This window comes from Xenia sp. Carnegie-2017, unplaced genomic scaffold (genome assembly GCF_021976095.1).
Source record: "Xenia sp. Carnegie-2017 unplaced genomic scaffold, XeniaSp_v1 HiC_scaffold_14, whole genome shotgun sequence".
NCBI lineage: Eukaryota > Metazoa > Cnidaria > Anthozoa > Malacalcyonacea > Xeniidae > Xenia > Xenia sp. Carnegie-2017.
The window spans coordinates 4,620,784-4,633,811 of NW_025813447.1; the positions used below are offsets into that span (position 1 = coordinate 4,620,784).

Sequence of the window (13,028 nt, forward strand, 5' to 3'; positions counted from 1 at the left end):
AGTCAAGTGAGGAGTAAACGTCAGGTTAGCCGTATTTGTTATCTGGTATTTGCAAAGTAAATGCTAATGATGGGAACGTTGTTTAGTTAATGTTGATAATGTAAACATTGTCAGGCAAATGTTGATGACGAAGCCGTTGCCAAGCAAATGCTCCAATCACCTGTTGTTGAAGCTAACGCTAAGGTTGTCGATACGTCAGTCAACATCAACAGGAAGAGTCCTTCTCAGGACTCTACTAACCTAGACGATCTACATTTGCATACATGTCACGATACTCCTGGGTTGAAGCCGTTTACTTTTAAGAAATAACTAATGCTAATGATCTGAAATTTACATAGACGAAAGAACTTGCAGACTGGCAACGCCACTGAAGGAATCCCATTTCGTGGAATCACCCCTCTGTCATATTTCCCAAGTATCTTTGAGGGGTAAAAGCCGGCCTCTGGCCTATATTTTCAAACACTTATAGTCAAATTTGAGGCTTAAAAGCCGGCCTCTAGCCTATATTTTCAAACACTGATGGTCAACTTTGAGGATTAAAAGCCGTCCTCTAGCCTATATGTTCAAACACTGATGGTCAACTTTGAGGGTTAAAAGCCGTCCTCTAGCCTATATTTTCAAACACTGATGATCAACTTTGAGGGTTAAAGCCGTCCTCTAGCCTATATTTTCAAACACTGATGGTCAACTTTGAGAATTAAAAGCCGTCCTCTAGCCTATATATTCAAACACTGATGGTCAACTTTGAGGATTAAAAGCCGGCCTCTAGTCTAGATTTTCAAACACTGATGGTCAACTTTGTGGTTAAAAGCCGGCCTCTAGCCTATATTTTCAAACACTGATGGTCAACTTTGAGGATTAAAAGCCGGTCTGTAGCCTATATATTCAAACACTGATGGTCAACTTTGAGGGTTAAAAGTCGGCCTCTAGCCTATATATTCAAACACTGATGGTCAACTTTGAGGGTAAACGCCGGCCTCTAGCCTTTATATTCAAACACTGATGGTCAACTTTGAGTGTAAAAAGCAGGCCTCTAGCATATATATTTAAACACTGCGTGATGGTCAACTTTGGCAAAACTTATATTCACGTTTCACCTACAATATACACATTCATTAAATTTCTCTACGATAAATGTAGTTGACAATAAGCTGATTACTACGGTAAATGTAGTAATGGGCTTAGAAATCATCACCCCTACTTAATACTTCCTTGACTGTGGGTCGCAACACCAGCGTGTGTTCAAATTGTGCAGTATAACTGCCTTTGATGTCACATAGAGGGGGGTAGGCATCAACCAATCCTGAATCACAGAGATTCCTTAGAGCCATGAGATATTTTGTCTAAAAATTAATCATATTTATTATTGAAACATGTGCTATTCCATCAACATATAGTGCACAAGAAATAATTTAGATATCACAGCTAGTTTCAGTCCTCCTTCACCTCCTCGTATCCTTTTTTACATAGTGAATTGTGCAGTATGCTATTGTTGAGTTCAACTTTTTTCTCTCCTCACCCCCCCCCCATATCATAAATTTGTCAGACCTAAATACAGTCTATCTCCATGATTAAGGTTTGGCAACTTTACCTGGCCTATTCGGTCCAACCATCTTCGACAAAAAGCCAAGGTGCCAAAGTTCTCATTGATCACATTTAAAAGTTGTTTTGCACGAGGTAATCTGCATGAATGAAGAACGTTAGAAAAAATATAAAAACATTCAAACAAACGCGTGGCGTAGCCAACCCACGAATTTTGTCCTGCTGTGTAAATTTTAGGTGTCCACGTACGGAGGACATTACAGAGATTTCTAAAGAAATGAAAAGCAACGATAGCCATGAATTGAAATTTACATAGCATGACTAGCGCTTGTATTGTAAAAGCTCTCTATTACACACAATCATAGAATGCGATACTGAAATCGCGTTCCCACTAATTGATGGTAAACTAATTTCTCCATCGATGGAAATATTCTCGCTAAATATTTCAATTCAAGCAATCCACGGAGTAAAAACATCGTCTTCGAATAGTTAAGAGGTGATTTTGAGCCTTCCACTTAGTGAAGTGAGCTTTTAGAATACAGGCGTTAAACTTGCAGGCTGGCTATGGTTTCATCATTGCTCTTCAAAAAAACAGATTCGACGCTTTTGTGCGAAGACTCTTCAATAGGAAAGTTCAATACACGACAGCATGTTTGAGGTTATCAAGATATAAATTTTTGAGTCGCGTGGTTATGAGAAATTGTTTATCTTTCGCAACCAATGCTAGCGTTATATGCTTAAATTATGCTACAACTTTCATAAAGTTACGAAAAGCAATGTATACCTCAGCGGTACGTGTCCCACGTCGAAGTTCTTCATGTAATGCGAACATTCCATATCATCACGAACATAACCCTTTCCTGTACTCCCGAATGTTTCTATCGCGTAAAACTCGTTTTCCTATAACAACACAGAAAGTTATGCCTATGGCATGTTTACATGTGACGTCAAAGCGGCCATGTTGCTAGGTTACTTTAAAGAGCCGGTGTTCAACAGAAAACGAAATCAACATAAATACTTTTCGCTACGTAGCTATATGGATTTTCTAACAACATGGAAGATAGTAAAAACACCTTACTCAGGTCACATTTGATAACTGCTGCAGTATGCAGTGCACAAGAATAAATTTTTAATGAATTTCAAATATTACATCATTCCTGATGAGGACATCACGTGACCAGGATGTAACATAGATTACACATACGTACTTCCATTTTGATGGCTTCTCCACCTTTGACGATGGGTACCGTTTTGCCACCATGAACACGGTACTGACCTATGGAATGACCATTAAGATTTCGGATTGCCTTCACTAGAAAATAACAATAATCAACTATAATAAGAATTATAAAATACACGCAAATAGTGCAGTATATGGCTACATAAACGATAAAATATTACAATATACGAAGAAATCTAAAGATGCCCTTAAAGTCGCGTAAATAATTGACAGGGTACACACAGAGCCCTATATTAGGAGAGTTGGGACACCGGAAGTAAAGTTGCCTTAGCGTCCGCTATTTTTGTTCCAAAAGCCAACAAATATAAAGCATTAAATGGTGGAAAGACAAATTTTCTGTTGAATTTTCTTATTCATGAATAGACAGCGATCCCTACATTTAGAATTCAGTATTTAATAGACGTCATAATAATAGAAAAACATTTATTTAATGCAGTGAATGTAATTTATACGCCTTTAATACTGTTTTTGCCACAAGGAGCGCGTATGTTTCTATTCTTCATCGCTTTGACTGGGACTATTGTAACGCAACATAAAATCATTGCAAACATTTCTTTATAATTTATCTCCTATGTAAAAAATGGTTATAATTTGCACTTTTGGAACAAAAATAGCGGCTGGGTGCCCATGTGACCATATCTACCATATCTACCCTATTGGAACAAAAATAGCGGCTGGGTGCCCATGTGACCATATCTACCATATCTACCCAATCACCTTGATAATGCAAAATGCAGACAACAGTACGCGTCCTAACTCTTGCAACTACATGGCTGTGGGTACAAATAGTTGTATAAAATATTAATAAGTCATAAACTGGCTGAAAAGCGCCCCGGGAAATTTACGCGAAACTATCCATTAAATGAGTGCAAACAGAACCGGAGCGCACGAAATTTCCGCTTGATTCTATTCAATGTGAAATTAAAGTCATAGTATACGTATGTTTAAATGATCAAAAAAGCATTTTCCAAATGATTTTTCCAGCGCAATAGAGTGACTAGTGCATATGTCTTTGTTATAATAAAATCTCGTTACCTTCGAAAAATAAACGCCTTATTCAATTGACTGCCGGTTCAAATAATAGCTCTTTGCCTAACGATGTATTTTTATACAATCACAAAATGCCGCACAATGTAAAAAGTTATTCCTAGGCTTGAAAAAGTGACAATTTAGCGGTCAGAGTTGATGAACAATAACTTCAAAGCTATAATTGAAAAAAAAGTGAAAGTTCGAATTCACCGAGATATCTTACCAGGATAAGTCTTGCCATTTATTTCCACTTCGTAAGATTCCATAACCTCTTGAATCGATTCACCAATGTCGCATAATCTCACATCAATTCCAGCTTCCTAGAACGCAACACACGAATACTTGAACAAGTGAACTGATCTTTACGAATGAAAACATGCTCATATAAGTAATATAATCATGATTGAAATACATTTACATATATTCCAAGTGATCAGTTAATCGACTAGTCGTTATCATCTGAAGTCCCACGTGTTATTTAATCTTTATCCCCAAAGTATGAAAACATCTCCCACTATCATTTACTCATAATAAAATAAATATCATGAATGGATTTACTTGGGGTGTGTGTGTGTGTGTGCAGTGGGGAGTCACTCCCAGACATTACATTTCACCCCCTTAAAGAAATTGTTCACTTCTCCAAGAGATATTTTAACTCTCCCCCAGCAATTTTTTAATAAAGCAAATCAGTAGTAAGGGTTTAACTGAGTTTTTCAGGGCAAAATTTCAACTTTCCACACAACCTTTGATAGTTGAACTATCAAACCACCTTAAATTCTAGACCCTTAGATTGTCTTACGTCACTTTCTTAGCAGCTCACCCCCCCTAAAATTTTTAGCAACACCCCTGTAAAAAATATGAAAATCCCCGGATGTTAGCCTATGGAATGTAAATTTTAAAAGCACTTCATTCTAAGTTTTGAAAATCATTCTCAAAACATTGATTAATGTAAACGACATGCTGTATCCAAGTAATGTAGCTACAGATCAGTAACTATGACATACAAATAAAGCTGGTATTCAGCTGGTTTGCTCACCCTAATCCCAGTGTTGGTGGCGTCCTTCACAGCGTTAAGAAGAGGATCGTACACAGGATTAAAGGCGACTGTGAATGCACAGTCAATGATGCGTCCTACGTGTGTCAACGAAAACCAACGAGTGTAAAAATACAATGGACGAAACGACTAGCATGACTAATTCGGATAATGAGATTCGTCAACAAAACATCGCTGTATCTAATACAGATGTAATGTAGATGTGTTGTGATTGGTAAACAAACACATGATTAAAATACGACAAAAAAAGAGCGGGAATTTTTTTTATACCTATAGTTAGTAGCTAACAAGGGCCGGCTGCACGAAGCCTTGACAGCGTTATCCATTGGATAGCAAGTTTTTTAAACTTTTATAAAACCTTTTAAAAAGTAAAAAGTATAAGATTCGAACCGAACAATCACTGAAAGAAAATATTGTTTCGAAGATTACGAAATTTCTTAGCCGTAAGAAAAACATAAACACCTTTTTTACAAGTTTGAAGATTTTTGCTATCCAATGGATAACGTCATCCTGATTTCGTGCAGCTGGCCCAAGAGCTATAACGAAATTAGCTTTACGTCTAAATAAAACTACTTTCCTACAAACATATATAACGGCTCTTAAGGAGTTTTGAACAATTAAACACTTATAAAAACGACTGAGCATTGAAATTTTCCATTTTTTGTTAGACACTTTATCAACTCGTTCCACTATTTTAAGACCCACCATTGATGTGCGTTCCAAAGTCAATCTTGCAGACATCGTCGTATTGGAGAACAGTTTTATCACCGGCATTTGGAGTATAATGTGCGGCACAATAATTGAGAGAACAACCCGTGGGAAACGCAAGTCCTATAACATATAGCGTATACATTAAAGAAATTCAGACATGATTAAAAACGAGATAATATTGCAATAATTTATAATAACAGAGCAATTAAGAAATAAAAGATGTTTACTGTGTATGCACAGGCTTATGCAAGCCGAAGAGACCTTTGGAAGAACTGAAGAGCAGATCAGTGCTAGCCCGAGACCGAAGGTTGAGGGTTGCACCTGCCCGAGAGTTCTCACAAACGTCTCCGGGTTTGCATAAGCCAGTGCAAACACGAAAAACATCTTTTATTTCTTTTATAAAATAAAATAATGCGAAACAGGCAAACTTGAAAGAAACGTTTTAATTTTTCCTCTAAAATGTATTCATGATCGATTTGCAAATTTTTTGATTGATTCATTGATTTGATGGTTGAGCTCAGATCTCTTTTGCACTTGCTGATGCAAACACGGCTCTAGACCAATCAGTGCATGTGTTTTATTGTTTTATTTTATAAAGGTCTATAATAACAATAAAAAAAATCTGTAACGACCAACTAAAGTGCGCAAAAACAAAGCAAAAATTTACAACACTGCATATGTGCCACGCAGTACAAGACTGCACTTAAGACTCGAAATACGTATATATCCTTAAATAGCTTTCAAAGAGTTTCGAAATATCAACGCTGTAAATGTAGGTACGAAATACAAAACAAATCATACCCTACCTGCTTCAAGACCTTTTTCGTTGATCAGTTTTCGAGAGGCGGTTTCCAGTCTTTCGCTGAAATATTAAAAAAAATAATAAACATAAAACATCTACGTATACGTAGGTTGGTTTATTTGTTAACTGAGCATCGCCAATTATATACATTGAATTACAACATCGGTAAAAAATGGCCTGCTACACCTTAGCTACGGCAATTACATGAAGAGGCTCAATTATACCGAAAAGTACGTGAATATGGCAAAAATATAATAACATCAAGTACATTGATTTATAAGAAGTTAAGTATACGAAGATCAATTATATTTACTTGCAATAATCCTAAACAGAACTTGCAACAGAACATCAAGTTTGAGTTTTGAGTGAAAATGAACAACTTACAAAGCAAGATGAAGAAAAACAAAAATAAAAAAATGGTGGATGCAGGGAAATACACATCCATCCCACAGTGGGTTAAGCTAGGTGAAAATGATCTGATCCTCCTTCCACCAAATTTTGATGGATCCATCACCAGAAATAAACTGTACATACGAAGCCAAACTCACCAAATATCAATCATAGTCAGTCCAGGAGTGATAAAACTCTGTACATACTTTCTCACCTATAAAATTTACCACTAGATTAAAGCAACAATTATCTTTAAATTGTCAATATCAGGATCACGAAAATGACTTGTTAAATCGATTTTAACATCATTTAAAATAAACTTCATAGAACGAAAATGTTATCTTCGTGGGCTTTTCGAAACTAGAAGTGGATGGCTCAGCGCCTGAAGTGACGCACACAGGACAACAAATGCATTGAAGATATAGCTTCAATGTTACAAATTAATCGTAAACAATAAACGCTTAAAAAGTAGAACTGGTCGGACACTATTTTCCGTTGAAAGTTTATACTTTACGAAGTGAGCGTGTTCTCACGTCGTCATCTGAATCACGTAGTTTAACGCCTGAAAAAGGCCCATTAAAATGAAATGTTTGAGCTATTAAATATACTGAAAATGTTCCTAAAATCTATTTGATTATCTATAGAACTTCTTTCCCTGCACTTTTACTAGTACTATACACACGAGTACCATACCTGTCTGTGAGCTTCCGCTGCCTGTCTTACATCGTTGTAAAGATCAAGATGTAAACGATCCAACGCACGTTTTTCTTCATTCGTCACACGCCATAAATTACTATAAAAATTAAAGGATAAAGATTTTCATGTAAAAATAAATATCCCTTGATAACGACGAACGTTTTAAAAACATAATGACTCAAGGAAAACATCAGATCACTCCTGATGAAGACAGTAGACTGGAGTATATAAGAACCCAAGTTTTGAACATCAGATCACTCCTGATGAAGACACAACACTGGACTATATAAGAACTCAAGTTCCAGTATCACATCACTCTTGATGAAGACAATAAGGTGGAGTAATTAGAAACAAAAGTTTCAACTTTCAATCACTTTTGAATAAGGCACGAGATAAGCATGTAGCTAAGAGCTCAATTCTCAACATCTGATCACCTCTGATAAGGATTTCAAGCTGAACCATTTACATCCATTCAACCAGATTTCAACATATAATAGACAGATCCACAAAGGACTCTCGGTAATGACATCAGATTATTAACGTCACAGAAATCAGTTTAAGTTTCTTATACAATCAATTTATTACTTGTTTGTAGATGTATGTCCAGGTTAGTAAAGTCCTGAGAAGGACTGTTTTTATTATTGTTGACTGACGTCTCGACAATCTTAGCGGTAGTCATCTTCAGAGTCAAATGAGGAGTAAACGTCAGGTTAGCCGTATTTGTTATCTGGTTCTTGTGGGTGTACACACATTTCCTGCACACACAATACAATGACGTAAGAACCAGATAAGAAATACGGCTAGCCTGACGTTTACTCCTCATTTGACTCTGAAGATGACTACCGCTAAGGTTGTCGAAACGTCAGTCAACAATAACAAAAACAGTCCTTCTCAGGACTATACTAACCTGGACAATCTACATCAACAAACATGTAACGATACTTCCGGGTTCAAACCATTTACAATCAATTTATGTAAATATATTCATAGCGGGCAATGTTTGTCACGTGCGCAATAGTGATTGATCATGCGTGACTTTCACGTATGAATTGTGTTACAGTCCTTTATTTTGACGGAGTACAGTGCATTTGCCACCAATCCTAAAGACATTCGCGTGTTTCATGACGCATAGAAACACATTTGTGCTGTGTCTTTATTGTGCTGTTTTTTTATTGTGCTGTGTTTTTATTGTGTCTTTATTGTGTTTCTTTTTCTTGCCATGAGATATTTACCGTTTTGTGAAACCGACCGTTCATTTGTTGGTGAGAGTCGTTTACCTTGTCAAAATATACATACATGTAACCGACGCGTGACCAATGACTATTGGGCACGTGATGACAAACATTGCCCACAGATATGAATAAAGAGGATATTTACAAAAAGATGATGTGTATAAAAAATGTTAACTGATTTCTGGGCCGCCTACGATTCAAGTCAAAGAATATGTAAATCACCATAAAATCATTCAGTATAAAAACAATGTACAATAATTATAAATTACTTGTCTGCATAGTCAACAACTTGACCAACTGGAAAATTTCCATCTGGAAAAAGGTCGCTGATTGCAACAGTTGGTGGATCTGTTTGTGTTGCAGCTATAATAGGTGGTGCAATAAACAAAAATAAACAAATTAAAATGCTAAAAACACAAGGCATGAAATGCAAAACATCAACAAAAAATAGCAGATAAGAAAGCATTCAAATCAAACTGGTTGATGTCTCCTTATATAACTATACAGAACTACATGAGAATCCTACACTTCATGTTGTTTACATATATTTGATATGAAGTCACCACATAACCAAATTCTATACTAATATCAAAACTAAAAGTAGTGCTGTGCACTGTAGAACTGGAGCACTTGCTATTACTGCCTCCTGGAGCTGGAGTTTGTTCATTCCTGGCAAAACTCCGGGAACAGTTGTTTGTGGTGCAAAATACTACAGTGTAAGACTTTGATAAATGTATCCAACCAAAAACTTTTTGTGTGAACAAATGATAACTATCAGCTATAACTAAAGAACTTACATGAAAATAAAACGTTTTATGCATGAAAAAGCATGATACGAGATTGCATTCATACATGCTAATTTATGATTGAAAGTCAGAGTGCGGAAATTCAACTTCACAAATAAAATTTTACTAATTAACCAGCCACAAGCATATATTTGAGTTATAAAATAGCCGGAGTCAGAGTTTGAAGCCAGAGTTCAGAATTGACAAGAGGCCAGAGCTGGAGCTGAAAAAGCAGAAGTTTGTTCTGCTCTAACTAAAAACCATCAAAGGCCAAATACCAAAACCTTTCAGGTTAAATATTAATGAATGTTCAATATATTATCGATTAGAGTACATATCTCTATGTACAAGAGCTGAAGTGTAGATAAACTATGCTCAACAAGCTTGATCTACACCATGCAACCATAACATAAAAAATGGAATATTATGAATGGTTAACAATACCATCTCATTAAATATTTACCACGACATAAAATGGTAGTAGGGATATCAATGAATGACATAAATAATTTTATGCAGCAGTTGAAGCATTATTAAAAGACTGATATATAAACAATGCTACCAAGTGGTAACACATTATTCCACGTGTAAAGAAAATAAGAGATACCAACCTGTGTTTCCATTTTTCTTCTTCTTCTTTTTCTTTTTCTTACTTTCATTGGCTGTGGTTTTTGCATCATCTTCAATATCATGGTTTTCTTTGTCATTTTCATCACCTAAAACATGATGAGAATAGATTTTATTGCTACTTAACAGTAAAAATTTATTTTAAAAATTCAAAATTTAGTATTTGAATTCAACCCCTTGCCACTGAGAAAAAAACCAACATAATAATGTAAGCCCTGTTGAGTGTCAGAACATGGGAGGAAGCTACAAACATCACATGAAACCACACTTCTTGAAAAATACTATCATGAGCAAAAAAATATTTGTACAAACAGAAATGACTGTAAGACCTAGTCCTAACTGTGAATGGTCCATGGAAAATATCTCATTCAAAAGAAATGCTCTTGTCTCAAGTTACCCACTAATATGCAATAAAAGCAAAAGAGATGCTGCTTAAAATTGCCTGGGAAAATCAACTGTCTAAGAAGGTACAAGACTGCCTGAGAAGAAAATAAACCCTTTCCGGAAAAAATAATACAGTATCCTATAATAATAAATTAATTGTTCATTAAAGAACTCCATATATGGAGGAAATTAAGGAACCACAGAAAATATGCCCAAAACGTCAAATAAACATTATTCATTTTTCTAGTAATCTGTGGTTTTTACAGTGAGTGAACACAGAAAAATTAACATAGCAGAACCAAATTTGCAGGCTGCCTAAGCCACTGTCTGAAGAGGGATTTGAACAATTTCAAAAACTGCTTGAGCAACTAGTACACTTTATAAGTGAACTGGTTCTGTAAAAATACTTCTTTCAGCATTGGCTATACCAGGTTATTTATGTTGGGAAAGGGAAACTGATAAATTTAAGTAAAGGAGCCAGTCTGGAAAGTATATCCTTTTTCAACAAGATGTCCGGTGTGCACAATGAAATTATTGGTGTGCTGATGGAGCAACACAAACAGCAATCCAAAATAGTATGATGAATATTATATATGTGTTTGTGAAATACTTGAAATTTTGTCTTTGTTGATTCGAATATTCGAATGTTTACTCGTAAATTGTTTGTTTCTCCTATAAATAACATCACTTTACAGCATTAGACTGTATTTGACTTCAGTTTTAATGACAAACTTAATGATGGCTCTCTCTATTTATAAATGTGCTTGGTGTGTGGCAAATATAATAGGAAAAAAATTATCTGGTGTGCAAAAAGCATACTTTCCAGACTGGTAAAAGAGCAGTCAAAAATCTATGAACTTAGCCAAAGTTCAACACCAGAGAGTTACCCAACTTTATAAAGGTTTTCATAAGAAAATATCCATTACATTTACATTCTTTAGTCAATGAAGTCATCAAAATATTGGATTAAAAAGGTAAATCATATAATGTATGCTATTTCATACTGGGGTATATCATGCATTGTTTCATAAAACCGTTTCTCTCCGTTTGTAAGATTACGTAATAATTAAAAACGTCATTCAACTCATAACGATTCAATAGGCAATGCTTCAAATGAAAAAAAAATCAATTTAAAACAAATACCATTCATTATGTGATTGCTGATTGTTTCTTCTTTGCCTACAACTCCATTCACACTTTCACCATTAACTCCGGCATCAGCAGCTAAATCATCAAAGTGACAGGATTCGAATTCATAGTTTGTACACACGTGCAATGTAAAGCTTTAATTCGAACTGCCCAAACCTTTTTTCTTCTTTTTTTTCTTCTTCTTCTTTTTCAAAGACGTTGCTTCACCGTTTCGTGATATTTCCTCGTCCTTCTCCTCCGCATACTGTTCCAATTCCTCGTTTAAATTGAGGTCTTTCGTGATTGTTTCCACTTCAGTGGCGGCCATGTTTACTTCTTCATAGCGTTACAAACCACGTGACGGATTTGGAAAAACATGGTGGAAGATTGGAATTTTAGATTTTAAATTTTCTTTTTCTAAAACCTTTAGCGGCAAACTAGTTTTATTCATTCTTTTCATAAAAGTCTTCCAGTTGTCTGCTAATAATAACAAACAATCTTTTTGACAACCTCAACAACAGTGATACTTTAAGTAAAGATTGAAAATCACTCCTGACAAAGCGCTCTTCACACTTTCAAATACATTAATTCCTAAATGTCCTGTTATTTCTTGAAGCTTTATACATAGAATACATAAAACCTCTTCTAGATTATGGAATCAAACACAGAATGATAGCAAACTAGTAAAATTGTCTTATCATGTGACGACTTTGGAATAAAGCCAAAATACCATCGCAAGCTCATACTTTGAGTTTACAAGATATTGTTTTCCGTAGCATGTACATTTTTACAATAAAATTTTCTTTCTTCTGAACTCAATCAAAATTTCATGAAACAAAATCACCCATCAACTTCAGATTCCAATTATATTATTTCAATACAACGAGAACTTAAACTAATGAACCAAACGGACACAGTAGAAAAGGGTCGTTGGCTCTGCCTTATAACTGTACATTTGCCACTTACCAAAATCCAGAATTCTTAACCCAAATTATCTGGCTATGTCACTCTTATTTTAGCTGGGGGGTTATTGGCTATGGAGGGGAGGGAAGTATTAGATGTGTAGTATTGGTAGTAGTAATTTATATCAGAGAGCCCCCAAGCAGTAGTAATAGAGAGCCCTCGATGTTGAACCTTTGAAAAAAACCCTCTGGCGTGGTTAATGAAAATGCTTCGCTTTAGAAAAGTTTTACTATATTGGTCCAATGTAGCAAATACTTGATGTAATCTATTTGAAACACGTCGCTGAAACTTTTCCTTTTTGAATGAAAAAATAAAATATGTGAGTTGACATGGAAACAGTGATCGAGAAATAAGACTCCACGAGATATAGCCATTACTTTTTCACGTCGTCAAATATGTTCGCTAAAGGATAACTAAGTTTATAAATGTAAAAATTCTTCGAAAA

At 35.4% G+C, this 13,028-nt stretch overlaps 1 protein-coding gene across 1 annotated transcript; it reads right to left on the reverse strand.

Moving 5' to 3' along the window:
- Positions 1-1,064: 1,064 nt before the first annotated feature.
- On the reverse strand, positions 1,065-12,518 carry LOC124434465 (methionine aminopeptidase 2B-like). Its single transcript, XM_046984368.1, has 14 exons — positions 11,798-12,518; positions 11,636-11,716; positions 10,093-10,197; positions 8,966-9,059; positions 7,462-7,561; positions 6,927-6,982; positions 6,383-6,438; positions 5,571-5,696; positions 4,848-4,942; positions 4,035-4,131; positions 2,751-2,854; positions 2,327-2,442; positions 1,592-1,682; positions 1,065-1,343 (listed from the first exon to the last, which is right to left on the reverse strand). The coding sequence occupies exons 1-14, from the start codon at positions 11,946-11,948 to the stop codon at positions 1,182-1,184; spliced, it is 1,434 nt and encodes a 477-aa protein (XP_046840324.1). The 5' UTR covers positions 11,949-12,518; the 3' UTR covers positions 1,065-1,181.
- Positions 12,519-13,028: the final 510 nt, after the last annotated feature.